Below are 27,947 nucleotides of genomic sequence, written 5' to 3' on the forward strand. Positions count from 1 at the left end.
ATGGACGACCTCAGGTCACACCTGCCGCCGCTGATAGTTCATAATGACGTCAGGGACAACCTCGCAGTCGAGTACGCCGAGGCGTGGAAGTACCCTGTACGATACGTCGAAGAAGTATCGTCGAAGAAGCTTCTCACTAATTCTCCGTAGACCTATTGGCGTCCATACCCATACACGATCACGGGGTTGGTATTACATGTGACGTCGTTGAAGGTTGTAGCGGCGGCTGTCAGTCGTCCGCTGGTTCTTGATCTGTAGGCGGACGAGCTGTCGTGCTTCTTCGGCGCTGCACGTAGGTGGTCACGTCGGTGTTTTCCCCGTTGGTCACGTCTGGTAACATGGCCTCGAGCGTCGTTGCCGGGCTCCGTCCGTAGACCAACTTCTATGGCGTCATCTGAGTCGTTTCTTGTACGGCCGTGTTGTACGCGAAGGTCACGTACGGAAGGATGGCGTCCCACGTCTTGTGTTCGACGTCGACGTACATGGCCAGCATGTTGGCATTGGTCTTATTTAGACGCTCGGTCAGGCTGTTGGTCTGTGGGTGATACGCGGTGGTCCTGCTTGTGTGGCTGTATTCAAAGATCGCCTAAGTTAGGTCTGCCTTGAACGCCGTACCTCTGTCGGTGATGAGAACCTCTGGGGCGCCGTGTCGAAGAACGATGCTCTCAACGAAGAACTTGGCTACCTCAGCGGCACTCCCTTTAGGCAGGGCTTCTGTTTCGGCGTAGCGGGTGAGGTAGTCGATAGCCACGACGATCCATTTATTTCCGCAAGTCGAAGTCGGGAACGGCCCCAGGAGGTCCATTCCGATATGCTGGAATGGTCGCCGAGGAGGCTCGATTGGCTGAAGGAATCGTGCTGGTCTTGTGGGCGGTGTCTTCCGTCGCTGACAGTCTCAGCACGTCCTTACGTAGCGAGTGACGTCGGCGGCAAGGCGCGGCCAGTAGTACTTTTCCTGTACTCGTGCGAGCGTGCGGGAAATTCCGAGGTGTCCAGCTGTCGGGTCGTCGTGCAGGGCATGCAGAATTTCTGGTCGCAGTCCCGAAGGTATAACGATAAGGTAGCTGGCTCGGGCCTGAAAGTTCATCTTTACGAGGGACGCTTGTTTTTCAAGGAAAATGATGCCAATCCTCGCCTGAATACTTTTGGGACAACGATGGTCCTGCCCTACAGGTATTCCACTAGACCCTTCAGTTCCGGGTCGGCTCGCTGTCGTTGGGCGAAGTCGTGGGCACCTATGGTTCCCAAGAAGCTGTCATCTTCCTGGTAGTCGGGCGTTGGTGGGTCGACTGGGGGCACGAAACAAGCAGTCGGCGTCAGAGTGTTTCGTTCCGGACTTATACAAGACGGTAATGTCGAATTCTTGAAGTCCTAGGCTCTACCGTACGAGGCGATCTGAAGGGTTCTTCAAGTTAGCTAGCAAGCACAAGGCGTGATGGTCACTCACAACATTGATAGGCCTGCCGTTGAGGTAGGGGCGAAACTTTGACGTAGCCCAGACGATTGCGAGGCACTGCTTTTCGGTTGTGGAATAGTTGGCCTCTGCCTTACACAGCGACCGCCTAGCATAACTGATAACCCCTTCCAGTCCGTCCGTCCGCTGCACAAGGACGGCGCCGAGTCTTATGCTGCTTGCATCGGTGTTAATCTCGGTATCGGCGTATTCGTCGAAATGCGCAAGTATCGGAGGCGCCTGCAGGCGTCGCTTTCAGTTCATCAAGTGCTTCGACTCGCGCTATTTGCCACCTGAATTCGACGTCGGTCTTCGTGAACTGCGTTAGTGGCTCGGCGATCCGTGAAACGTCTTTGACAAAGCGTCTGTAATAGGCGAACTAGCCGGAGATATCAGCGCACGGCCTTCTTGTCGGTGGGTGGACGGGAAAGCGGCGATGGCAGCTGTTTTCTGCAGGTCTGGGGGCACTCCACTGTTGCTGATCACGTGAGCCAAAACCAAGAGCTCCTCGTACACGAAGCGGCACTTTTCTGGCTTCAAGGGGGAGCCCGGAGCTCTTGATTGCTTGAAGTGCGTATTCAAGGCGCTGGAGGTGTTCGAAGTTCGACGAAAATACAACGACGTCGTCCAAGTAAACAAGTCAAGTTTGCCACTTCAAGCCAACTAATACTGTATACATGACTCGTTGGAAAGTCGCAGGTGCCGAGCAAAGACGGAAGGGCATGACCTTGAGCTCGAACAGGCCGTCCGGTGTTATGAAGGCAATCTTTTCTCGGTCTCTCTCATCGACTTTGATTTGCCAGTAGCCGGTCTTGAGGTTCATCGAAGAAAAGTACTTCGCGTTGTGCAGTCTATTTAGGGCGTCGTCTATACGTGGGAGAGGGTACACCTCCTTTTTCGTGATTTTATTCAGGCTACGATAATCGACGCAGAAACGTAGAGTCCCATCCTTCCTTCTCACTAACACCACAGGTGACGCCCACGGACTCTTGGACGGCTGGATAATGTCGTCGCATAGCATTTCGTCGACCTGTTTCTTGACGGTCTTGCGTTCTCGCGTCGAAACCCGGTATGGGCTCTGACGGATTGGTCGGGCACTTTCTTCTGTTAAGATGCAATGCTTCGCGACTGGGGTGTGTCGAATTCTTGAAGACGACGAGAAAAAATCCTTGTATTGCAGGAACAGGGTTTTGAGCTGGTCTCGCTTGACATTCGGAATGCTCCGGTTGACGTCAAAATCTGCTTCGGGGCCTCGATTCGTCGAAGCAGGTTCGGCAGCATCGAAGAGGGCGAAAGCATTGCTGGCGGCCACACATTCGTCTATTCGCAATGCCCACGAACTATAGGTGGCGCGCCGTGCTTTTCAAGATGGCGCCAGGAGGAGGGTCAACCCGTTTGTTAGCATAGGAACAGATAGGACGTGCGGACGTACGACCCGTGCTGCTTTCACCGGATGAAGTCATGAGCTACGCTGAAATGGATATGAGACTAAAATGCTTTCCCAAACCATGGAAAGTGCTAAGTACTCGCCACCTAATTATTTGCTGCGGCGTGAAAGGTTATATTTCAGCTCCGTTAGCGTGCATAACGATGCTTTGCGAAATCCTGTGCGTGCTACATAAAACTGCATGAACTAGAACTGACGTATGAGCTGAACGGCACTCCGAGGTAGTACGTGCTGAGCCTGCCTGACGGATTTGCCGCAGTAGTAGGCCGCCAGCGAGTAGCGCCATCGCTGCTGCACGGGACCGCACGTTTAACGTGGTGATGGTTTGCAAACATCATACGCAGTCGTCATTACTTGTGCAGTCGGGAACGCGGAGTTACGTCTTCAACGGAACACAAGCATTTCACATCGCATTCAGTAGCGCTTGTGTCACCGCCATGCTGAGACTAGCCGTGTGCATGCAATTCACTTCACTCTCATGTTGCAGCTTCGCTCAGCACGATCGAAACATGAATATCGAAAAGAATGCGCACGTATGCTTTTCGCAACGGCGAAGATGTTAGCCGAGAGGCGTGCATTGCGGCCGTGACTGCACGTTCTATCGTTATAACCATTTCGCTTCGCTGGTCGAGCTCGAGCGTGTTGGCGGCATGCGGCGCTCCATAATATCCACAATAATTGATACATGCGATGCACAAGAGAAACTATGCTTTTATTTTGATCTCGCTCTAGGACATTATACATTAAATACAATCAAAGTGACTTACGAGCGTGAAAGAACATTAACGCACGAGGGGACGTGAAGTGCAACTCGATCCTCGTGAGTTAGCAGCTGCAGCTGATCGTTCATCGTCGCTGTCACTCTCGGTGCTTGCACAGTCTTCAACGTCCAGTGAAAAATCCTAGTCCTCAAGATGGTTTCTTTCAACATCACTGCTGAAAGCAATCTGAAGAATTTCCTCCGCCGAACGACTCCGACCACTCCGCGTCACCACGTTTACAATTAGAGAGACGTCTGGGCGCGGAGAACGTTTTGCTCTCAGACCGGTCAACAAGCAAATCGCTTGCAGTGTGCTGCCACCTATCAACAAACGTACAAAAACAAGCGGCGCAGCGGTGGCTATGAAACCCAACACACTGGCGAAGGACGGCGTGGAAAGCGTTCGCTCCACGAAAGGCGTCGAGCAGACGCGTTCTCGAATGATTGAAACGTCGCTCGCACGATTCGTAACAGCGCTTTGCTGACAAAGGATAGAGGTATCGCCAGCTTGAGATTGCCCAGTTATACAAAAGCACATCGCGTGCCCGCGGGACCTCCCGCGTGCAGTGTTATGGGATTCATGCACTACAAGAAACACTGACCAATGCTATATGCAAGTAAAACAGGGTGAACTTCAACTGATTATGTCAGACGATAACATTTAACTAACCTACGTGGCTACAGAAAGCCTCGCGAAGCTGATAGTATGTGTACGCTGTGAGCTATAGTATTGAAAGTGCGAGTTGCCACGTATTTTCACGAAAACTTCGCGTCTCGCAAGAAGGAATCAGATTTGCTGTGTCACGGAGGGCCCGGTTTGTTCACTGATGCCGGGAACATGCAAAGTCGTAGTGTTCTTTTCTTGCCAACGCGTTAATACTGAGGCTAGCACAGCTGAACAAGGGAGCGACTGCGTAGTGCTGCCATTTTGTCGTCTACTAACCCTCCTCGAGAGGACGCTCCTGAATTCCGCTTGGCGGCGCGACAGTCTATGGGCATTGCGAATATTCGTGGCTCAAGTTTGTCACCACTACCTTTGCTTTACCGTCACGTAGCTCGGCTATACCTCGTGCGACGCAAATTTGACGGTTCAGGAGTAGGTGCTGATCGCCCTCGATGACGCCTTCAAGGTACGCAGGTTTTTCGGTACCGACGGAAATAATGACGCTGGAACGCGGCGGAATGGTCACCTGGTCTTCTGTCACATTCAATGCATGGTTCCCTGGCGTCGCGTGGGGCGGGAGCGCATTGTCTGAGGTTAGTGTTATCGACTCACACCTCAGGTCGATGAAGGCGCCGTGGTCACTTAGGAAGTCCATTTTAAGTATCACATCCCTGGACCAGTTTTGTGGGATCCCATGCTCGCAGGATAAGTTCGGTTATTGATGGTGACTCTCGCCATGGAGACACTAGTCGGCATTATCAGGTGGCTTCCAGCTGTCGAGATTTCGGGTACACTCCAAGCAGTCTTTACTTTGTTCAGCTTGGTGGCGAATGGCCCACTGACGACGGAATCGTCGGCCCCAGTGTCGACGAGAGCGTTGACATTGTGGCCGTAGATGAGAACGTTGACGTCGCCACTTCGTCGTCTTGCGTTGCGGTTGGGTCACAGCCTCGGGTCACGGCTGCGTCGGTTTCTTCTGCTGCTTTCATATTAACACATACCATCCCACTGTGGCACATACATGCTTGGGTGAAAAGAGGAAGAGAACGTTTTGCTGCTCTGGTTCTGGGGCAGACGTCGGCTCCTGGTTCCCTGTCTTGTTTCGCCCGCGACATTACTGCTGGAGGGTGCTGGGTACATGTACCTTGGCTACCAAGTGTCAGCCGTCACTCCTAGCACCTTGGAGACAGCTACAGCCCCCAGAGCAAGAAGCAGCCGCCGCCTGCGAGGATTACCCCCCGAATTTGGCCCCTTGTCATCGAGACTTGAAAAGATGACGACTCCGACGACAAGCCCGGCGAGTCAAACTACCGATGAGCATTGTTCTCCTCTCGCGCATGTTTTTCATGCGCCACAAACACCAAGACCATTCCATGGAGACCTTTTCGAAGATGCGGATGACTGGCTCGACCACTTTGATCGGGTTGCCAGCATCAACGAATGGGACGATGTTCGCAAGCTGCGGAGAGTTTACTTCACATAGGAAGATTCTGCGAAGACGTGGTACGAGAACCGCGAGGGCTCCTTTGCGACATGGCAAGAGTTTAGTCGACAGCTCCGCGACGCGTATCGCAACGCGGAAGGAAGGAGAGAGCTGAACAAGCCATCTCGTGTAGGCATCAGCGGCCGAACGAGCGAGTTTCAATGTTTCTCGTGGACATGCTTCGACTCTTCCGGCGCGCAGACCCTGCCATGTCAGAGGAAATGAAATGAAGGTGCGGCACTTGATGCGCGGAGTGAAAGAACAGCTTTTCGCTGGACTCGTGCGCAATCCACCGACAACTGTGGCCGAGTTCATCAGTGAGGCAACCACGATGGAGCGTACTCTCCAGCAGCGGTCGTCACAGTACGAACGCAACGACATCACAGGCACTGCATGCTCCATCGGATCTGACAGCGAGAGACAGGCCCTCGCAGACTTCATACGAAGTATCGTATGAACTCCATGCAGTAGGAGCCCAACCACCTGTGACTGCACTCGCGGACTTAATCAGACAGGAAATAAGGCAGGCGGTCGCATCTCTTGCGCCGCTCGCACCACCAATACCTGAGGCCCCCGTCCTGACATATGCGGCGGCACTGCGATCTTCTGCGCCACAAGCACCGGGTCTCACTTTGCGGACAATGGACCAATCTGCGCACCCATTTCCGGACACCGCTTCGAGTCCGCCTCCCGGGTCAAGGTTTCTGAGCGCACCCATATATCCGCCGTCTGCCTCGAGACAAAATGCTTGCAAGGCAAGTGTGTGGCGCACGTCGGATAATCGTCCGCTCTGCTACCTCTGCGGCGAAGCGAGTCACGTGTATCGCAACTGTCAGTACCGTCAAATAGGTCTCCGCGGCTTCCACCCTGATGCTCGATGCCCACGCTACGGTGAGCGCCCCCGCGAAATCGAGGCGTATCTGACGAGCCAGCGAATTCCTTCGACAGTTGCGCACGGCAGGTGGCCATCTGGTGATGCCGACTGGAATGTGCACGTCACGTATTCGAATCAGTGCGTCGACATTTACAGGGTCTTTCCACGTGTTGCCTGTCTGCTCTCGGCCAGTCATCCTGGGAATGGACTTTCTTCGTGAATACGGCGCCGTCATTGACCTCCGTGAATTACTTGTATCATTCGAGGAACCTTTTCCTGCTGCCACTGAGAGCACGGAACTACCGAAGACAGCGTTACGTGTTGGCGATGATTCTGTGACTCTGCCGCCTCGAAGCAGTCTCTTTGTGACTGTGGAATTGGGACAGGACGTGTCCTACGCTGTAATTGCGGAGGCATATTTGTCTTTCCTTCTTTCACGACAAATCTGCATTGCCCGAGGAATCATTCAGCCTAGCAACAGACGAGCTCACCTGCTGATCACGAACTTCAGCGACGAATATCGTTATCTTGCCAGACGCACCGCCATTGCATACTTTGAGGAAATTGCCGACGCACAGGGTTCGTCAACATTGGCTTCACTTTCGTCTGGCGACCATTCTACCGAGGACTTCACGAGCACTCTCGACGTAAGCCAAGGTCTACCCTTATCACAACGAGAACAGCCTTTTGCGTATGCTCGGCTCATTTCAAGACTGCTTCGCTACAATGTCGAAGGTTAAACTGACACCGCTTGCTCAGCATCGTGGTATCACCGAACCCACCGAACGACCCATTCGACAACATGCCTATCGGGTGTCGCAAAAGGAACAAGACGCTATACGTGACCAAGTTCAGCAGATGCTTAAAGACGACGTCATCCAGCCATCGACCAGTCCCTGGACTTCACCAGTCGTGTTAGTAAAGAAGGATGGTGCGTTGCGCTTTTGCGTCGATTATCTGAAATTGAACAATGTCACCAAAAAAGACGTTTATCCTCTGCCCCGAATAGATGAGTCCTTGGACCGTATACGCAAGGTCAGATATTTTTCCTCCATGGATTTACGTAGTGGCTACTGGCAAATCGCAGTTGACAAGCGTGACCGCGAACAGACGGCTTTTATTACTCATGATGGCCTCTACGAGTTTAAGGTCCTGCCTTTCGGTCTATGCTCAGCGCCAGCTACTTTTCAAAGGATGGTGGATTCGGTTCTCACAGGGCTCAAATGGAAGTCGTGTCTCGTTTACCTTGGCGACGTGGTGGTCTTCGCCGATACGTTTGAACAACACGTCCAGCGCCTGCAGACGATCCTTCAGGCAATTAGAACACCTGAGAAGTGCCATTTTGGATACGAAGAACTGAAATTTCTTGGCCACGTTGTGAGTCATGCCGGCATCCGCCCCGACCCCGAGAAAACCAGCGCCGTTGCCGCATTTCCCGTACCCACAAATAAGCGCGACCTACGCCGATTTCTCGGGCTCTGTGCGTACTACAGGCGTTTCGTCAAAAATTTTTCGAAGATCGCTGAACCCCTCAATCAACTTACAAAAGACGCCGTCCCGTTTGTTTGGGGCCAGGATCAGCGCCATGCCTTCGACACCCTCCGAAACCATCTCTAGGCTCCACCTGTACTGGGTCATTTTGACGAAAACGCTGACACAGAGTTACACACAGATGCCAGCAACGTCGGTCTAGGCGCCGTATTAGTTCAGTGGCATAATGGCGTAGAGCGCGTGATTGCTTATGCGAGCAGAACCTTATCACCTGCTGAGAAAAACTATTCTGCTACAGAAAAAGAATGCCTAGCTGTTGTCTGGGCCATAACAAAGTTTCGACCATACTTGTACGGCCGCCCATTCAGGGTAGTTAGCGACCACCATTCTCTATGTTGGCTCGCGAATCTCAAGGATCCCTCAGGTCGTCTCGCACGATGGAGCCTTCGGCTACAAGAATTCGACGTCACCATCGTACACAAGTCTGGGCGGAAACACACCGACGCTGACTGTCTTTCACGTGCGCCAATTGGAAATGCCAACACTGACCTTGAAGACAACGACACTTTTCTTTCCGCCGTGTCAGCAACCAGCCTGGCTCAGCAACAGCGTGACGACTCGGAGCTCAGCCCGCTCATTGACTACCTGGAAGGGCGCACGTCCCAACCTTCTCGAAGTTTCGCACGCTCGCTAGCCTCCTTTTGTTTCCGGGATGGAGTCCTTTATAAGAACTTTGACCATACGCAAGCTACATACCTGCTAGTTGCGCCAACCACGCTTCGTGACGACATTTTACGTGCTTGTCACGATGAACCATCGTCTGGGCACCTTGGCTATACGCGCACGTTGCAACGGATTCGCCGCTCCTACTACAGGCCACGTCTCGCGAAGACTGTGAAGCACTACGTTCGCACGTGTCGCGACTGCCAACGACGTAAGACTCCACCTATACGACCAGCGGGACTGCTACAACCAATAGCCACACCGAAGGCGCCTTTTCATCAGATTGGCATGGACTTGCTGGGATCATTCCCCACGTCTTCTTCTGGAAATCGGTGGATTGTGGTCGCTACCGATTACTTAACACGGTACTGCGAAACAGTGTCTGAAAACTTATCAGATAAATAAACTGTCAGCTTTCTGTCACACAAGTAGTTTTTCAGAAGGATTAACGCTGGCCCTGTTATTCCATAGGCTTCTAATTTTTTCAGTAACATACCGTGATTAATTGTATCAAAAGCCTTGGAAAAATCTAAGAATACGGAACCAACAATAAGTCCTTTGTCTATGGAACTCTTAATGTAGTCAGTTAATGTGATTACCGCCAAGTCGGTTGACCTACAGAACGGAAACCGAATTGGCAGTTGTTCAAGAGATTAAACTTTTTTAGGTAACTATTCAGGCGACTAACAAATAATTTCTCAAATATTTTGCTGACGGATGATAAGATAGAAATAGGTCGGTAATTAGAAATAATTGACCTATCCCCTTTCTTAAAAATGGGTATGACTTTTGTGTTCTTAAGGGTGCGTGGAAAAATTCCAGTTTTAAAGATGCTGTTAATTATGCTAGCTAGTGTTGGAGAGATTAAATGACCTACCATTTTTAGGTGGCGCGCATGAATATCATCTAAACCAGGAGAGGTATCTTTAAGGTTCTTAATCGTGGTGAAAACTTCTTCTAATGTTACAGGGAAAAGAAAAAACGAAAAATTAACTCGGACTCATGCTACATTCAGTGCCCGCGTGATCCTGATTGTAAATTTCAAAAAGAAGTCACTGAAAGCATTAGCGATTCAAGCGCGTCATCGTGCGTACAGTCATTATACATGATTTTTGAGATTGAAGTGTGACACGTTGTTCTGTTTAGGAATGTATTGAGCAACTCCCATTTTCTTTTAGAATTGTTCTGGCGACTTACAAATTCTTTTTCATAATAATTTTCTTAGCTTTCTTGAGCAAAGAATTTAAGATGTTGCAGTACTTTTTGTATCTTGATGCCAATGTTAGATTGAAAGGTCGCTTCTTTGTTTTTTTGTATAAGTTTTCTTTTTTACGCATACTTTTAAGAAGACCCTTAGTATCCAAGGACATCGAGGTGAAAATTGTAACGCCGTTTACATTTGCTAATAGTTGTATTCCGAGACACGGCTTCCCGAAAAAGATCGCAGAAACTTTTGAGTGCATACTCAGGGTCTTGCACCTGATCAATTTCAGACCAATCAATATTGCTTACATCTTCTATAAAGCTGTTCTTATCGAATACTTTAGCTAAGTATCGTGCACTATCCGAGCTGTTCGACGAGCTAAAGATGACGAAAATAGGATAATGATCGCTAATATCAGTTTTAATGACCCCAGAGTTAGGTGCAGGAGTGATGTTAGTTAATGCATGGTCTAGAAGCGTTTCTGTTCCATAAAGAGTACATCTTGTTGGCGACGTTATGAGTTGCTCGTAACCAAATCCACTAAAGCAATCAGTATAATTTACATACAGCCTGTTGTCGATATCTAACAAATTGATATTCATATCAATTTGTTATCATTTCTCATCCATTCAACATATACAAAATCAAGCTCTGCGCATTATTTCTAACTTTAGTCGCGATAACATTAGTATCGTACGCATGGAGAATAAAGTGCTCACCACTAATGACTTATTTGCATTTAACTTAATTACCTTGCTTTTCAGGTTAATTAATAAAGATCTCACCCATGAGTTTATTTCCTTAGATTCCTTGAAGAATTATAACCCGACTCGTTTTGCTCAAAAAAATAACTTCTTGCTGCCTAAAGTTTATACTAATTATGGTAAAATGACAGCATCGTTCTGTGCTATCAAAGCATGGAATTCTCTTCCTCACCCCATCAAAACATCGCCATCTCTTACTGCATTGAAAAAAACACTCAAAGCTCATTTCCTGAACCAATAATTATACGAAATATTCATAGCGTGTACTGTTTTTTTTATTTTTTTTATTTTTTTTTATTTTTTGCTTTTCTCTCTTTCCTCTATATTTATAAGTCAACATTACGTGAAATCCATTGTTGTAGTTCATTCTGTATTCATTTATATGTTTTCATTGTTAGTATGAATATATATGGATATATATTGTATATATTTAATATCAATATTTCTACAATTACAAAACAGTTATTTGCGCTTTAAAATGATGTCGCGGGTTATCGTATCATTTTTTCTGTGTAACTATTGTACTCTTGTTTTAGGTTGACTTGACATTTCATTTATTCATTTTTCCTGCTTATTTTGTAATTTTTATCTAATGATCATGCACAGAGGGTCCCGGTACGGTTTTCTGACCTTGGGACCCTCTTCTGTATATCCTTATCTCTGTAACCATAATATGCAAAATAAAGATTTGATTTGATTTGATTTGATTTGAAAGGCACTTCCAAAAGCTACCGCAGCAGACGTCGCCCATTTTTTCGTTAACAGCGTCGTCCTCCGTCGCGGAGCGCCAGCTGTCGTCATCACTGATCGTGGGACAGCTTTCACTGCAGAGATGCTGCAAGAAGTCTTGAGGTTAAGTTGCACGGAACATCGCAAAACAACGGCCTATCACCCGCAAACAAACGGGCTGACTGAACGACTGAACAAGACGATTGCAGACATGCTGTCAATGTATGTAGCCATTGACCACAAGAACTGGGACGATATCCTTCCTTACGTCACTTTTGCGTATAATACTGCAGTTCAAGAAAGTACCGGTTTCACCCCTTTTCGCTTAGTCTACGGTCGAGAGGTCACCACAATGCTCGACGCCATGCTCCTCCCCGACAACCTAGGAATGTTTTACACGGATGCTGCGATGCTCGCCCAACGCGCCGAGGAGGCCCGTCGACTCGCGCGACGCCGTATTCAGAGTCGCCAAACTGCAGACGCACGCCGCTACAATCTTCGTCACCAAGAAGTTACTTTCAATCCTTGTGATAAAGTCTGGGTGTGGACCCCCATCAGACAGCGCGCCCGTTCAGAAAAACTGCTGCGCCGCTACTTCGAACCTTCCAAGGTTGTACGACGTCTCAGCGACGTTACTTATGAGGTTCTTCCAGAAGGCACTTTGAGACGTTCCCGTCGCCTTCCACAAACTGAAGTCATCCATGTTTCCAGGCTGAAACCGTACTTTTCCCGCTGTGACTCGACTGTGGAGTGTCACTAACTTCATTGACGCCTTAGCGTGTGTCCCCTTGTTTTCTCTTTTTCGTTTTGTTCTTTGCTGTTATTTGACTCATAGTTTGACAGCAGCAGACTACGTTCTTTTGTGTTACGACACATTTATTTCGCTTGTATAGTATCCTTCTTCACTTTTCTTTTGCCCTCATCTACAGCATCGAGACGATGCTTCTTTGGGAGAGGGGGTAATAACACATACCATCCCGCTGTGGCACATACACGTTTGGCTGTGAAGAAGAAGAGAACGTTTTGCTGCTCTGGTTCTGGGGCAGACGTCGGCTCCTGGTTCCCTGTCTTGTTTCGCCCGCGACAATATTGCGTCGTCGGGTCTTATTCGATACGCGGGGTTTCGTCGGCAGGGCTTCGTCTGCTTCGCGTCGCGTTCTGCAGGTCTCGTCGCATTGTCGTCGTCGGCGGCCGCGTAGGATCTTCGGCATTTCGTCGTACTGCAACCCCACCTCCATCGGTTGCTTCACGTAGTTTCCCGGATACGGGTTAGGCGACCGGCCCCGGTTGGGGCCAGTGTACTGCCGGCGGTGCGGTGATATGTAGCGGCCGGACGACGTCGAGCGGGAAGGTCGTCCTTCTTGCCACTGTGTTCCGGTGAGATAGTCGTTGATGTCGCGAGGCTGTTCCCCTGGCTGCGGGCGGGGCGCGTTGACGGCGAATCCGCGTAGACTTATCTGTCGGTACTGGCAGCGCCGGTACGTGTGGCCGGCCTCCCTGCAGTGGTAGCAGAGCGGGCGGTTATCAGGGGCGCGCCAAACGTCGGTCTTCCTTGGCACGTAGCGCTGGCCGACAGGCGGGCGGTTGGGCGTCTGTGGCGGCGGCGGCGTCTTGCGATGGTACTGCGGCAGTGTGGCGTCTTGGCGTGGGTGTGAAGGAGAATCATGACGGTGGGCTGCAGCAGCATAGCTCATAAGCTTGGGGCTGCGGCTCTGCTAGCTGAGGCGCGCCCAGTCACTGCTGGATCTCCTGCCGCACGACGTCGGCGATGGAATCTACTTGAGGCTGCGGTGAAGGTAGAATTTTTCGCAGCTCCTCTTGCACGATTGCTCTGATCATCTCACGAAGGTCAGCGAATCGTAGTGCTTGAACGTAGGCGTAGCTTGTGGCCGAAAAGCTGCGGTTGTATTGCCGCGTTCTCATCTCAAGCGTTTTCTCGATTGTCGAAGCTTCGGCGAGGAATTCGGCGACCGTCTAGGGGCAGGTGGCGGACGAGTTTCGCGAACAGTACTTGTTTAACACCCCGCATAAGCAGGCGAACTTTTTTGTCTTCGGGCATCGCAGCGTTGGCTTCGCGGAAAAGTCGAGTCATCTCTTCCGTGAAGATGGTGACGTTTCATTTGGTAGCTGCACCCGGGTCTCCAGCAAGAAAGCGGCCTTTTCCTTTCGGGCAACGCTTGCGAACGTGCGCACGAATGAGCTGCGGAATAGGTGCCAGGTTTGAAATGAGGACTCCCGATTCTCAAACCAGGTTTTTGCCGTGTCTTCTAGGTGGGAGTAGACGTGGCGCAGCTTGTCGTCGGTGCTCCAATTGTTAAAGACGGTGACACGGTCATATCTTTAAATCCAGGTTTCCGGGTCCTCGAATGATAAACCGCGCAACGTTGGCGGCTCCCTGGGTTGCCGGAGTAGAATAGGTGCAGGCGGCACAGTGGCTGTCACCGTCGCTGTTGTCTTCGTCCCCGTTGCTCTTGGATTGTCCGGTAGAAGTCCAAATTGAGGAGGAATTCCTTTCAGTCTGCGGCTGGCCCTACTGTCGCTGACGGTGTCGGTGTCTTCTTCGCGCCGGGGGCTGGGTTCACGGCCTAACGGGGGCGTCCGGTACTTGAAAGAAGCAACAGAATATCACGTGGTCGTGACGTCGACGAAGACCGCAGGCGGCGTGTCCAAGATGAAACTTTATTTGGTCAAACTTGTGGACGAGAAACGGGAAGTTAATTTACAGCAATACACACGGTATGCACTGATAGCGGCAAACAGAGCAACGGCCGTCGATGAAACGCGTCGGTGTTTATACATGTGCCGTCGGCGGTGAAGCGCGTCGGTGTTTATACATGTGCCGTCGAATATTCCAGCGTTATCGCTAGTTGTCGCGCATGCTCTAGAATAAGCTCGAGTGTTCGTGTCTTGAGCGCAGTCTTAATAAAACGATAATCGCGAAGCTTCTCGACAAAGACGCGCGGTTTGCGCTGAGCGTTGCTGACAGTCTTTGTGAGAGAAAACCGAATACAGCACAATAAGAAACGCGCTTGGCAATAGCTTAGTTTGCGTCCAACTGGACCAACAGCCTATTCTTCCAAGTCTCATCGCATGGATTGCATTGAATCAATAGTGTCACGTGGTCGTGACGTCGACGGAGACAGCAGTCTTGCTTTTTATTGGCGCCAGTATGCCATACGGCATAAGTTAAATAAAAAAAAAGAGTTCAGTTTCGCTGATGAAGGCCAGGAGCAGTCGATGCAAAGGCCCGTGCGTCCCGCGCGTTAAGTCGGGTGGTCGACCGGGGCGGTAGTCAAGGTATCGTAGGTGGCGGGTGCGAGCCTTGTGAAGGCCCGGAGAAGACAGCAGACAGCACGTCCGAGGAAGCTGCTTATTTGACCGAACTTGTGGCCGGGAAACCGAAAGCAATACACTGATAGCGGCGATCAGAGCGTCGACCGTCGATCAACTGACAAGCGATCAAGCGCGTCGGCTTTTATTCGCAATGCCCATATACTGTCACGCCACCAAGCTGAATTCAGGAGCGTCCTCTCGAGGAGGGTTAGTAGACGATAAAATGGCAGCGCTAAGTAGTCGCTCCCTTGTTCGGTTGTGCTAACCTCAGTGTTAACGCGTTGGCAAGGAAGGAACACTACGACTTTGCATGTTCCCTGCGTCAGTGAACAAACCGGGCCCTCCGCCACATGAGAAATCTGATTCGTTCTTGCGATACGCAAAGCCTTCGTTAAAATACGTGGCAACTCGCGCTTTCAATGCTAGCCCACAGCGTACGCATACTATCAGCTTCGCGATGCTTTCTGTAGCCACGTAGGTTGGTTAAATGTTATCGTCTGACATATTCAGTTGAATCTCAGCTTGTTTTACTTGCATATAGCATTGGTCAATGTTTCTTGTAGAGCATGAATCCCATAACACTGTACGCGGGAGGTCGCGCGGGCTCGCGATGTGCTCTTGTAGAACTCAGCGATCTCAAGTTGTCGATACATTAAAATAGGGCCTCTATCCTTTGCAAGCAAAGCGCTGTTACTAATCGTGCGAGCGACGTTTCAATCATTCGAGGATGCGTCTGCACCACGCCTTTCGTGGAGCGAACGCTTTCCACACCGTCCTTCGCCAGTCTGTTGGTGTTGGTTTCATATACCAGCGCGGCGCCGTTTGTTTTTGTACGTTTCTTCATAGGTGGCAGCACACTGCAAGCGATTTGCTCGTTGACCGATCCGAGAGCATAATGTTCTTCGCGGCCAGACGTCTCTCTAATTGTAAACGTGGTGATGCAGTGTGGTCGCAGTCGTTCGGCGGAGGAATTTCTTCGGATTGCTTTCAGCAGTGATGTTGAAAGAAACCGAGGAACGACGAGGAATTTTCACTGGACATTGAAGACTGTGAAAGCACCGAGAGTGACAGCTGTGGCAGCGACGATGAACGATCAGCTGAACTCGCGAGGAGCGAGTTGCACTTCACGTCCCCTTGTGGGTTAATGTTCTGTCACGCTCGTAAGTAACTTTGAATGTAATTAACGTATAATATCCTTGAGCGAGATCAGAATAAAAGCTTAGTTCCTCTTGTGCATTGCATGTATCACAATTATTGTGGATATTATGGAGCGCCGCATCGCCAACAGGCTCGAGCTCGACCAGCGAAGCGAAATGGTTAGAGCGATGGAACGTGCAGTCACGGCCACAATCCACGCCTCTCGACTAACTTCTTCGACGTTGCGAAAAGCATACGTGTGCATTCTTTTCGATAGTCTTGTTTGGATCGGACTGTTCGAATCTGCAACATGCGAGTGAAGTGAATTGCACACGGCTGGAGTCTCAGCATGGCTGTGAAACAAGCGCTACTGAATGGGATGTTAAATGCTCGTGTTCCGTTGAAGACGTAATACCGCGTTCCTGAATGCGCAAGTAATGACGACGGCGCATTATGTTTGCAAACCATAACCACGTTAAACGTGCGGTCCCGTGCTGCAGCGATGACGCTACTCGCTGGCGGCCTACTACTGCGGCAAATCCGTCAGGCAGGCTCGGTACGTACTACCTCGGTGTGCCGTTCAGCTCATACGATAATTTTAGTTCATGCAGTTTTATGTAGCACGCACAGGATTTCGCAAAGTATCGTTATGCACGGTAACGGAGCTGAAATATAACCTTTCACACCGCAGCAAAAATTAGGTGGGGGTACTTTGCACTTTCCATGGTTTGGGAAAGTATTTTAGACTCATATCCAATTCAGCGCGGCTCATGACTTCATCCGGTGAAAGTGGCACGGGCCGTACGTCCGCACGTCCTATCTGTTCCTATGCTAACAAACGGGTTGACCCTCCTCCTGGCGCCATCTTGAAAAGCACGGCGCGCCATATAGTTCGTGGGCATTGCGAATACAGGCGCTATCGAAATTTCCAGCGATATCGCTGGTGGCGGCGTTATCTCTCGACACAGCTGGAACATTCGCGGGCGGCGCGATATCTTAACAAAAACGATCTACTACAATCGCGAAATTTCTCGAACATGCTTCGCGGACAGTGTCGAGCGTTGGTAACCGAAGAGCGAGCGGTTGTCAGGGGCACGGCAAACGTCGCTCATTCGGGGGGCGCATCGTTGTCGTGTCGGCGGGCGGTATGGCGGCGGTGGTGGTGGCGGCGGGAACTGTGGCGGCGGCACGGCATCTTGGCGCGGGCGAGGAGGGGGGCCTTGCGTCGGGCTGCAGCAGCATTCGCAATGCCCGTAGACTGTCGCGCCACCGAGCGGAATTCAGGAGCGTCCTCTCGAGGAGGGTTAGTAGACGACAAAATGGCGGCACTATGCAGTCGCTCCCTTGTTCGGCTGTGCTAGCCTCAGTGTTAACGCGTTGGCAAGAAAGGAACACTACGACTTTGCATGTAGCCTGCATCAGTGAACAAACCGGGCCCTCCGTGACACGAGAAATCTGATTCGTTCTTGCGAGACGCGAAGTTTTCGTGAAAATACGTCGCAACTCGCGCTTTCAATGCTAGCCCACAGTGTACACATACTATCAGCTTCACGAGGCTTTCTGTAGCCACGTAGGAGTTAAATGTTATCGTCCGACATATTCAGTTGAAGCTCACCCTGTTTTACTTGCATATATAATTGGTCAATGTTTCTTGTACTGCATGAGTCCCATAACACTGTACGCGGGAGGGAGGTCGCGCGGGCTCGCGATGTGCTCATGTATAACTGAGCGATCTCAAGTTGGCGATACATTAAAATAGGGCCTCTATCCTTTGTCAGCAAAGCGCTGTTACGAATCGTGCGAGCGACGTTTCAATCATTCGAGGACGCGTCTGCTCGACGCCTTTCGTTCAGCGAACGCTTTCCATCCACGCCGTCCTTCGCCGGTGTGTTGGGTTTCATAGCCACCGCTGCGCCGCTTGTTTTTGTACGTTTGTTGATAGGTGGCAGCACACTGCAAGCGATTTGCTTGTTGACCGGTCTGAGAGCAAAACGTTCTCTGCGCCCAGACGTCTCTCTAATTGTAAACGTGGTGACGCGGAGTGGTCGAAGTCGTTCGGCGGAGGAAATTCTTCAGATTGCTTTCAGCAGTGATGTTGAAAGAAACCATCTTGACGACGAGGATTTTTCACTGGACGTAGAAAACTGTGAAAGCACCGAGAGTGATAGCGACGATGAACCACCAGTTGCTAACTCACGACGAGCGAGTTGCACTCCACGTCCCCTCGTGCGTTAATGTTCTTTCACGCTCGTAATTCGTAAGTCACTTTGATTGTATTTATTGTATAATATCCTTGAGCGAGATCGAAATAAAAGCATAGTTCCTCTTGTGCATTGCATGTATCATAATTATTGTGGATATTATGGAGCGCCGCATGCCGCCAACACGCTCAGGCTCGACCAGCGAAGCGAAATGGTTAGAGCGATGGATCGTGCAGTCACGGCCACAATCCACGCCTCTCGGCTAACTTCTTCGACGTTGCGAAAAGGACACGTGTGCATTCTTTTCAATATTCATATTTCGATTGTGCTGATCGAGCCTGCAACATGCGAGTGAAGTCAATTGCACACGGCTACAGTCTCAGCATGGCTGTGACACAAGCGCTACTGAATGGCATGTTAAATGCTTGTGTTCCGTTGAAGACGTAACTCCGCGTTTCCGACTGCGCAAGTAATGACGAAGGGGTATTATCACAGAACACTTTTATGTTTGCAAGCCATCATCACGCGCAGCAGCGATGGCGCTACTCGTTGGCGGCCTACTACTGCTGCAAATCCGTCAGGCAGGCTCGGTACGTACTACCTCGGAGTGCCGTTCAGCTCATACGTCAATTCTAGTTCATACGGGTTTATGTAGCACGCACAGGATTTCGCAAAGCATCGTTATGCACGGTAACGGAGCTGAAACATAACCTTTCACTGCGCAGCAAATAATTAGGTGGCGAGTACTTAGCACTTTCCATGGTTTGGGAAAGTATTTTAGTCTCATATCCATTTCAGCGCAGCTCATCACTTCATCCGGTGAAAGTGGCATGGTCCGTACGTCCGCACGTCCTATCTGTTCCTATGCTAACAAACGGGTTGACCCTCCTCCTGGCGCCATGTTGAAAAGCACGGCGCGCCACCTATAGTTCGTGGGCATTGCGAATAGCTCATGGCTTCCGGCTGAGCTTGCGGTGCTTCGGGAATTCCAAGCCATTGCCGGACTTCCTCGCGGACTACGTCGGTGATTGAATCCACCTTATGCTGCGGCGGGGGTAAAAGCTTTCGCAGTTCCTCCCGCACGATCACACGAATCGTTTCACGCAGGTCGTCGGAGCAGAATGATTGAACTTCTGCGTAAGCTGGCGTCGAGCGCCCATTGAATTGTCGGGTACGCATCTCAAGCGTCTTTTCAATCGTCGTCGCTTCGGAGATGAATTCCTGGAAAGTACTCGGTGGGTTCCGCAGCAGACCCGCGAACAGTTTCTGCTTTACTCCTCGCATGAGGAAGCGAAATTTCTTGTCTTCCGGCATTTCAGGGTCGGCGTGCTGGAAGAGTCTGGTCGTCTCTTCTGTGAAGAGCACCGTGTTTTCGTTTGGCAGCTGCGAACGGGTTTCAAGCAGCGCTTCGGCCCTCTCCTTGCGGATGACAGTCGTGAATGTAGCGAGGAACCTGGTGCAAAATGTTGCCCACGTTGTCAGGATTCGCTCTTGGTTCTCGAACCAGGTGCGAGCGGCGTCTTGCAAGGCGAAGTAGACATGCCGTAGCTTGTCTTCGCTGGTCCAGGCATTGAAAACGGCGACTCGGTCGTAGGCTTCGAGCCAGCTTTCCGGGTCTTCGAATGACGATCCGCGGAAGGTTGGCGGCTCCTTGGGCGTCCGGAGAAGGATCGGTGCGGGCGGCACAGCGTCTGTCATCGTCGCTGTGGTCGAGGTCAGGGTCTTTGTTTGCCGGGTGTTTTCAGGTAGAGGACCGTACTCTGGCGGTAGACTTTGTTGCCTGCGGCTTCCTCGCTGCTCGGCCTTGGCGTCGACGTCTTCTTTGCGACTAGGTCTTGGTTCACGGCTTGACGGGGGCGTGCGGAACATGGAAGACCAGCACCTCCACCAGATGTAACGTGGTCGTGACGTCGACGAAGACAGCAGTCAGCACGCAGCAGATGAAAATGTTTGTTTGGCCGAACTTGTGGCCGGAAAACTGAAAGCAATACAGTGATAGCGGCGATCAGAGCGTCGACCGTCGATCAACTCGATTTCGCTGGTCCAGGCATTGAAAACGGCGACTCGGTCGTAGGCTTCGAGCCAGGTTTCCGGGTCTTCGAATGACGATCCGCGGAAGGTTGGCGGCTCCTTGGGCGTCCGGAGAAGGATCGGTGCGGGCGGCACAGCATCTGTCATCGTCGCTGTGGTCGAGGTCAGGGTCTTTGTTTGCCGGGTGTTTTCAGGTAGAGGACCGTACTCTGGCGGTAGACTTTGTTGCCTGCGGCTTCCTCGCTGCTCGGCCTTGGCGTCGACGTCTTCTTTGCGACTATGGCTTGGTTCACGGCTTGACGGTGGCGTGCGGAACATGGAAGACCAGCACCTCCACCAGATGTAACGTGGTCGTGACGTCGACGAAGACAGCAGTCAGCACGCAGCAGATGAAACTGTTTATTTGGCCGAACTTGTGGCCGGGAAACTGAAAGCAATACAGTGATAGCGGCGATCAGAGCGTCGACCGTCGATCAACTGACAAGCGGTCAAGCGCGTCGGCTTTCATACAGGCGCTATCGAACTTTCCAGCGATATCGCTGGTGGCGGCGTTATCTCTCGACAAAGCTGGAACATTCGCATGCGGCGCGCAACCTTAACAAAACGATCTACTACAATCACGAAATTTCTCGAACGCTGCTTCGCGTACAGCGTCGAGCGTTGTTAACCGTCCTTGCTGGTCAAATCCGAATGCATCAAAATAAAAGAACAAGTGGGCGTGGCAATAGGCAGCGCAAAGATCGCTTCGCTCGCTGCGCCGACTGCGTTTCCTTATGACACAGTTTTTTTTTGGCTACGCCATATCGCATGCTAAAGAGCTAGCTGCCAGCGTTACTTCGTATAACATGCCATTCTGTTGTCATCGCCTTCAGTGTTTTCGCACTTACGTCGAAGCTGACGCTTTCATGTTACTACATGCACACATTCTTTCACGTCATGCCTGCGCGGACAATTTATGTCAATGTACTTTAATAGGTAGACATCTTATGTCCACAGAGGAGATGACCTCCACGAGCACGGACGAGAATAAAGTACGAGCTGGACCATTTCAAAGCCCGATGTCTGCCGAAATATACGCAGAGGTTAACGCCCATGACAACGACGATTCGGGAGAAATACTTCAGGTGAACGTCGCACACGTGTATATAATTCAAATGGTATAGAGACATTGCAAAACAACATAATAAACATCCACACGGAAGTGGTTTTAGACTAGTTTTGCTTTCTGCTGAAGATGCTTAAGATGCTAAGGGGGAACGCGAGCTGTTCCACCTGACGACATCGAAATGTTATATCGTTTCAAAATTTCGTAAGACGTTGAGACAGATGCGTTGTGTCATCAGGGTCTGTGTAAAATATCCTTAACTTTTATGCGCGAGTAGCAACAGTGAAATATCACACAGCCGAACGCGGTAACATACAATTCTGAATGTCACCCTCCTGCTCCAGTTGAGAGGGAAATTATATAATTTGATTTTTAAATCTGTGATTGATAATGTTTCCAACACCGCCGCAGACGTTCGCGGTTTTGTTCCCTTTTCTTAGTTAAATATTTAAAATGGCTGTCAGATATTACGTTTTAATAAAATATTGAACCTCATGCGTATCTTTTTTTTTCATGCTTATACAAACTACATTAGACAAGTCAGGGTTGTGGATTACAACTTTCTTGTTTTCAGAGTGAAACTCTACTATTCCATGTCTGGTAAGGTCATATTGATATCTGGTAGGGTCTTCATATTGACCCTTAACAGCCAGAGGGAAACCGGCCATGGCAAAACAAGAAAAACCGAGATAACTAATATTTATTCTCCAACCAAAGTTACGAAAACACGTAAAAACCCGACATTTCGGAACCAGCTCGGTTCCTTCCTCAGGGGGGACTGCGGCGGCTTGGCAGCGGCCTCTTTAAGGCACTCTCGCGGCGGTTAACGATCCCACGCATTACCGCGGAGCGTAGCCCATGCGCATACACCGGGGGGAGAGTTCCTAGGGAACGGTTGATATTTTGAGTGGTCCTCTGTATGTGCCACGACTCCAGTAGCAACCTCCTCCTCCACTTGGTTTCGCTTTCGAGGATGGCGTGTCCGTTGAAGTCTATTCTGTGGTCAAACGTCTTCGCGTGCTCGGCGACGGCGCTGCGTTCTTTGTTGAGTTTACGGACGTCGTTGACGTGTTGCCTAATTCGTTCGGGGAAGTTTTTGGTCTCGCCGATGTATGACGAGGGGCAGTCGGCGCACGGTATTTTGTAAACGACGCCGGGCGCCCTGTCCTTTGTTGTCATTTGTTGTCGCCCTGTCCGCTAGGCCGTGCATGAAGGCACGCGCACGTGCCTTCATGCACGGCCTAGCGTGCATGAAGGCACGTGCGCGATGTGCACACCTTCTTTTCTAAAAATCCGGGCCAACGCCTCGCTGGCTCCCTGGACGTATGGGACCGACACGCGTTTTGGAGAGCTGTTCGTCAGTGCTGGCTGGGAGTCGCGTAACCTCTTTTGCTCTGCGCGGCGGGCTACGGATCGAATGAAATTTCTGGGATAACCGTTTTTTCTGAGGTCCGCAATTACGCGTGCCTCTTCTTTCCGGCGTTCCGTGTCAGTGGAACATATCTTTTCGGCTCTCTGAAGTAATGTGGACACAATGGAGGCCTTGTGGGCGGAGGGATGGGACGAATCGTATTGAAGGTATCGGCCTGTGTGCGTCGGCCTCCTGTAAACGGAGAACTCCAAGTCACTGCCCCTTCTTGCCACCTGGACGTCGAGAAAGGGAAGGGTGCGGTGGCGTTCACACTCGTCCGTGAACTGTATGGCTGGGTAAACGGAATTTAGGTGCAGTCTGAGGTTTTCAATTTCAGATGTCCTCACGACACAAAAGCAATCGTCCACGTATCGAAGAAAGAGCTTGGGTCGCGGCGAGAAGGAGCCAAGTGCTTCCATTTCTATATGTTCCATGGTCAGGTTTGCCATTGTGACAGAGATGGAGGCTCCCATTGCGGTTCCACTGTTCTGCCTGAAAATCGTTCCTTTGTAGGAAAGAAACGTGCTCGACAGGCAGAATTCCAGTAGGCGGGAGAGCCGCATGACTCGAGGCGCGAGCCAGTGAAGGAGAGCGCTCTTGGCTCTCGGCCAGTCCGAACGCTGCAGTTCCGCCTGCTACAATTTTATGCATCTCGCTCCAGATCATGCCACGTGATCCGCTGTGGAGAGGTGCCGCTGTTGCACTCACTCTGAGCTTCGCCGTCACTGCACAACGTGAATAGGCGAAGGTTTAAAAGCTGCATCGCCGGCGCTCGGTCAGCTCGGTCGCTCAGTCTCGCCACGGATGTAGCGAGACTGAGCGACCGTCTGTGCTCTTCCTTCAGCGTAGGCGACAGTCTGAATTCTTTGATCAAGCTGATACAGCTAGACCGCAGGCTGCGAAATTTCAAGCAAAGGCAGAGTTGCCAGCTGAGACAACGAAGCAAAGGCAGGCCAGATTAGCGCGTAATAGAGAAGCTTACCGAGCGCGGAATGAGAACCAAGATCGAAACCACTGATACCACCGCCTGCGAGCACGGTGGAGCACGGGAGCCTGCGACCAATTTGAACCTACATTTCGCTCGTGATAGCAGGGTTTACAACAGCTGAACCGCAGCCCACTAGTCACTCGCTGCCACTGCTACAGCCGAATACGGCTGCAGTGTGTGAAATACGCAAAGGCAAAAGCTAGCAAATAAGTAAAGCGCACTGCGGAAGAGGGACAACACCAAAAGCGCTCAAAGAAAGACAAGGACCAGTATTCCGGAGAGCGGGAGACAGTGATTGACGTTCATGGGTCTAGGTGGTTGCGCGTAGTTAAGCTTCGTGTATGCTCTAATGGAAGAGCGCTGTAGCCTGGTAACCTTTACAGTTTTGATGGTGCGCAGTTTCCCCCGTTCGTCCTTGAACTGATTCTCCTTGCCTTGGTGTCGCTACTCCTTGCCCTTTCTCTGTAAAGAGACAATGATTCCAACACCGGAGATGCCGCTGCCGCCACGAGAGGCAACCTGCCCTTGTCTGGGCTTATAATGTCGGCGGTGTTCTCTTCTGTCGACCTGCAAGCGTACTTCTTCCCTTCTTTGTCTCTCGTATTTTTTTCGCGCTGTTTATTAATTGCGTGTCTTACCTGCTCTCGCGACACTGAGCTCCCTCCATAGAAATGCCACCGCCAATGGTGGCATCAAACCCACGTCTTTGGGGTCTGCAGCGCAGTATCTTAACTGCTAGGCCATTAATGCTGCATGCCTTTAAAACTACGTTGAGCAGCCGACGCCACTTTACTATGGCATCAATTTCTTTCCCGCCTGCCTCAATGGCTGCTGGCTAAGTAAGGCCTTGACTTGATTGGAACCGCCTTGCCGGATCTGCGATCACCATCACCTATCATCACCACTTTCGTTCTCTACGAGCTAACAATTTATAACAAAGCCATCCAACTGACCTTTTTTTAGATTACCCTAATATTTTACATATCAATGTATGAGTACTGAATATCATGTTTATAGCCCTCTCGAAAATTACCCTTTGTCGAGGGTTACTACCAAATATAAAAGAATGAATAAAAGTATGGCGCAAGACACCTTCCAATTATTAAGACTTACAACCGTGTGCATTTGTTTTACTCTTCGATCAGGTCGTCGGTTAGGCGTTTATATTGAATGGGGTTTCTAGACAAGCGACAATAAATGTGAAGGACATTCGAAACAGCTATTCTGAAGATCTTTATTTGAAAAAACCTCTAGGCTGCTTCCAGTAGCTTAGGACCTGGCGTACTAAACCATTTCAATGTATTTATAAACAGTGTGCCGTGTTTCTTTCGAATTGGCGGGCGGGATAAGATCATGTGGAGGTGATCCTATAAACGTTCTTCTCTTCCCTGCAATAATCTTTTGGGGCCAGTCGATGCGTTCTCATGCGGGCACCTCTTCTAAAATCTAGCTGCTGCAGAAGCTAGTCGATTTCAATTCGCACTATTTGAACAAGTCATCTGGAAACTTATTGCGCATCACTGTGGTGTGAATTCCTTTCTTATGAGCTTGCGTGTAGGTACTGTGAATAACTGGGTAGTATGCGCTAAGATTGTGCACCTCTTTTTGTTTGTTCTTGGAAATGCGATACTAACCTCCCGCAGATATTCAAGACGACATTTGCTACGCTGAGCGACGAAAGTCAGCAATTCCTGGACATCGGCTGCGGCACGGGAGATTTCACGCAAAAGTGGATTTTGCCTTCATGTGAGCCATGCAAGAGGTAAACACACCGATGTGCCCAAACTGCGTAGCGTATGTCTTCAGTATACGAGATGAGAAACTTTCTACAAGTTTTGTGCATCGAAATCCGGAAACGTCATACGGCAAATTCGTAGAGGCCTGCTGATCGTGGGGCCTCTTGGGGGCTCGAAAACACGCTAACAATTTTAATTCTTGCTTAAGATACGTCGCACGCAACCATCAGCGCAGCGACGGATTAGGCGACGAGTATGCTTCCGTTTGCGGTTTACAATTTGCGACTGATACGACACCCGTGGAAGGCTTCAACTTTTCCTGCACGTACTTGTAATTCTAAAGTACGGCTGACTGGCAAAATTGTGCGACGCATTCTTAAATTGCTGTAGTGCAACTCGCTCAATGACAACTAAGTGACCGCTTCCACAGCGCCGGAAACGGGCCTTCTCTGTGGTGTCAGACAGGAAGTTACGAAATTTTATTAATGGCACGCCGTGGCCCTATCTTGTCGCTGAAAGCGTTAAGTCTGCTGACAGGTCTCTTTACTTTTGCGTGTGATGTTGGCGCTTATCTGCTTCTTCCGGGCTGTGCGCAAGGAAACCGCAATATTAACCTTGTCTTGGCAGCATGAAACGCAGGGGAATCCAATGGGGCGCTTCTTCTCGCAGGCAGACGAAAGTGTTTTTTGCGGCTTTTTGTTTTTTAAGGAAAAAGGAGATCAGCAATACACGTTGTACGTAAATTATTAGGGGTCTACATGTCTGCTAGCATGGCAAAAAGTGAGACTGCGGAGTTGATAGCTATTGCGCTAGCCGTATTACAGACAGAAGCGGACGTAGTAGTCAGTGACTCTCAAGCGGTCGTACGAAATTTCGCAAAACTGCCGAATCGCCCCCGAAGCACTACGAATCCTGATGACAGGCAACAAATTGCAAGAAAGAAATCTTGAATAAATATGGACACTCGCTCACGCATCTACCTCGACAGGACAAATCAATAATAACAACACGGCTCACGACGTGGCCCGAGGGTTTACGGACCGACTCACGGCCTACAGTACATCTGAAACATCAGTGTCCCCCGAGAACAACGATGGAGTGGAGTGCGAATGGGAGGATAGCATGACTAGCTTTAATGACATTACACAACACCAGAAATGGCAAAGACGCGTTTTTCCATCACCTCACCAAAAGTTAAGCAAAAGCCAGTCTGTTGACTGGCGGCGATTACAGACCAGAACCTATCCGAACCCTGTGTTCTCTCACCTCATTTACCCAGACTTATGCGAAACACATAAATGCAAGAACTGAGGTTCTAGAGCCACTCTGGGGCACCTTCTATGGGAATGTCGAGAAATAACGAACAGTAGTGGGGATTCAGCCTCTATCGATCGCCTGCGCGTGCGCCGGGAGACTGCGTTGCACGATCTCCTTTGACGATCAGCTTTGGGCTGTCCTACGGGCCGAGGAAGCTGCCAGGACTCAAGAACACCTGGCCCTCAACTAGGCGGCACCTTTTGCCCGTCCCACAAATTTGCAGCATCTTTCATTAAAGTTGTTTGTATGTTTGCACTTATCCGCTTTTGGCTACTCGCCATTTGTCGTCACAAGATTGTGCTTCGACACGCGTAGAATCAAATTTCATCACTTCCTTGTCACGGCAAGTCCACCTCTGTCGTAGCAGAGTTGCCGCGTGTCGTGCGTGCTAGGAGCGGTCAGTTTAGACATCGCCAATAAATTTCGATCATGGATATCTGGAATTACGCACAAATTTTGCAAATAAAAAAACGGATATGCCATAAGAATTCCCAGGATATAATTTTTTATATAAACAACTGCACTCATAAAAACAGTTAAGTAATAATCGAGCTCTCGTGATAAGCCACTTCAATGTCAATTTAAGTACGCCAAAGTATTTCCGACATGCAGTAGAGTTACTGTGTTATTTTTTGTACGTGCACGTGAGTTAAGTACGTGCAGAATATGTCTTTATGAAGACTTTTCATTCCGCAGGATCGTGGCTGTCGATGCATCAGCAAGCATGCTCAAGTTTGCTAAAGAGAAATACGCACACGAGAGGATTGTGTACGATTACCTTGACATAGACGAAGACGTGACGGAGTTTTCAAAGAAATACGGCAGCTTCCAGCGAGTGTACTCCTTCAAGACGCTGCACTGGTCCAGAGACCTTCGCAGCTCTTTGGCCGGTATCGCTCAACTTCTGGTGCCTGGTGGCGAGTGTCTCCTGTTTTTTCATGCAAGGAGCTTCCTGTTCGAGTCCTTCAAGGAACTGAGTCGCCTCGAGCCTTGGTCAAGATATGCTGGCGTAAGAGTTGCCGTCTTACGGCGTTCTTCAACTATCTCTTTATTTCCATTGTCCTCCTACTACTTGCATTAACACAGAAATATATGC

The 27,947-nt window shown here is 50.2% G+C and overlaps 1 protein-coding gene across 1 annotated transcript; it reads left to right on the top strand.

Moving 5' to 3' along the window:
* On the top strand, nucleotides 1-27,932 carry LOC119398822 (juvenile hormone acid O-methyltransferase-like). Its single transcript, XM_049417432.1, has 3 exons — nucleotides 1-96; nucleotides 25,442-25,560; nucleotides 27,548-27,932. The coding sequence occupies exons 1-3, from the start codon at nucleotides 1-3 to the stop codon at nucleotides 27,930-27,932; spliced, it is 600 nt and encodes a 199-aa protein (XP_049273389.1).
* The last annotated feature ends 15 nt before the right edge of the window (nucleotides 27,933-27,947 follow it).

This window comes from Rhipicephalus sanguineus, chromosome 7, assembly GCF_013339695.2.
Source record: "Rhipicephalus sanguineus isolate Rsan-2018 chromosome 7, BIME_Rsan_1.4, whole genome shotgun sequence".
NCBI lineage: Eukaryota > Metazoa > Arthropoda > Arachnida > Ixodida > Ixodidae > Rhipicephalus > Rhipicephalus sanguineus.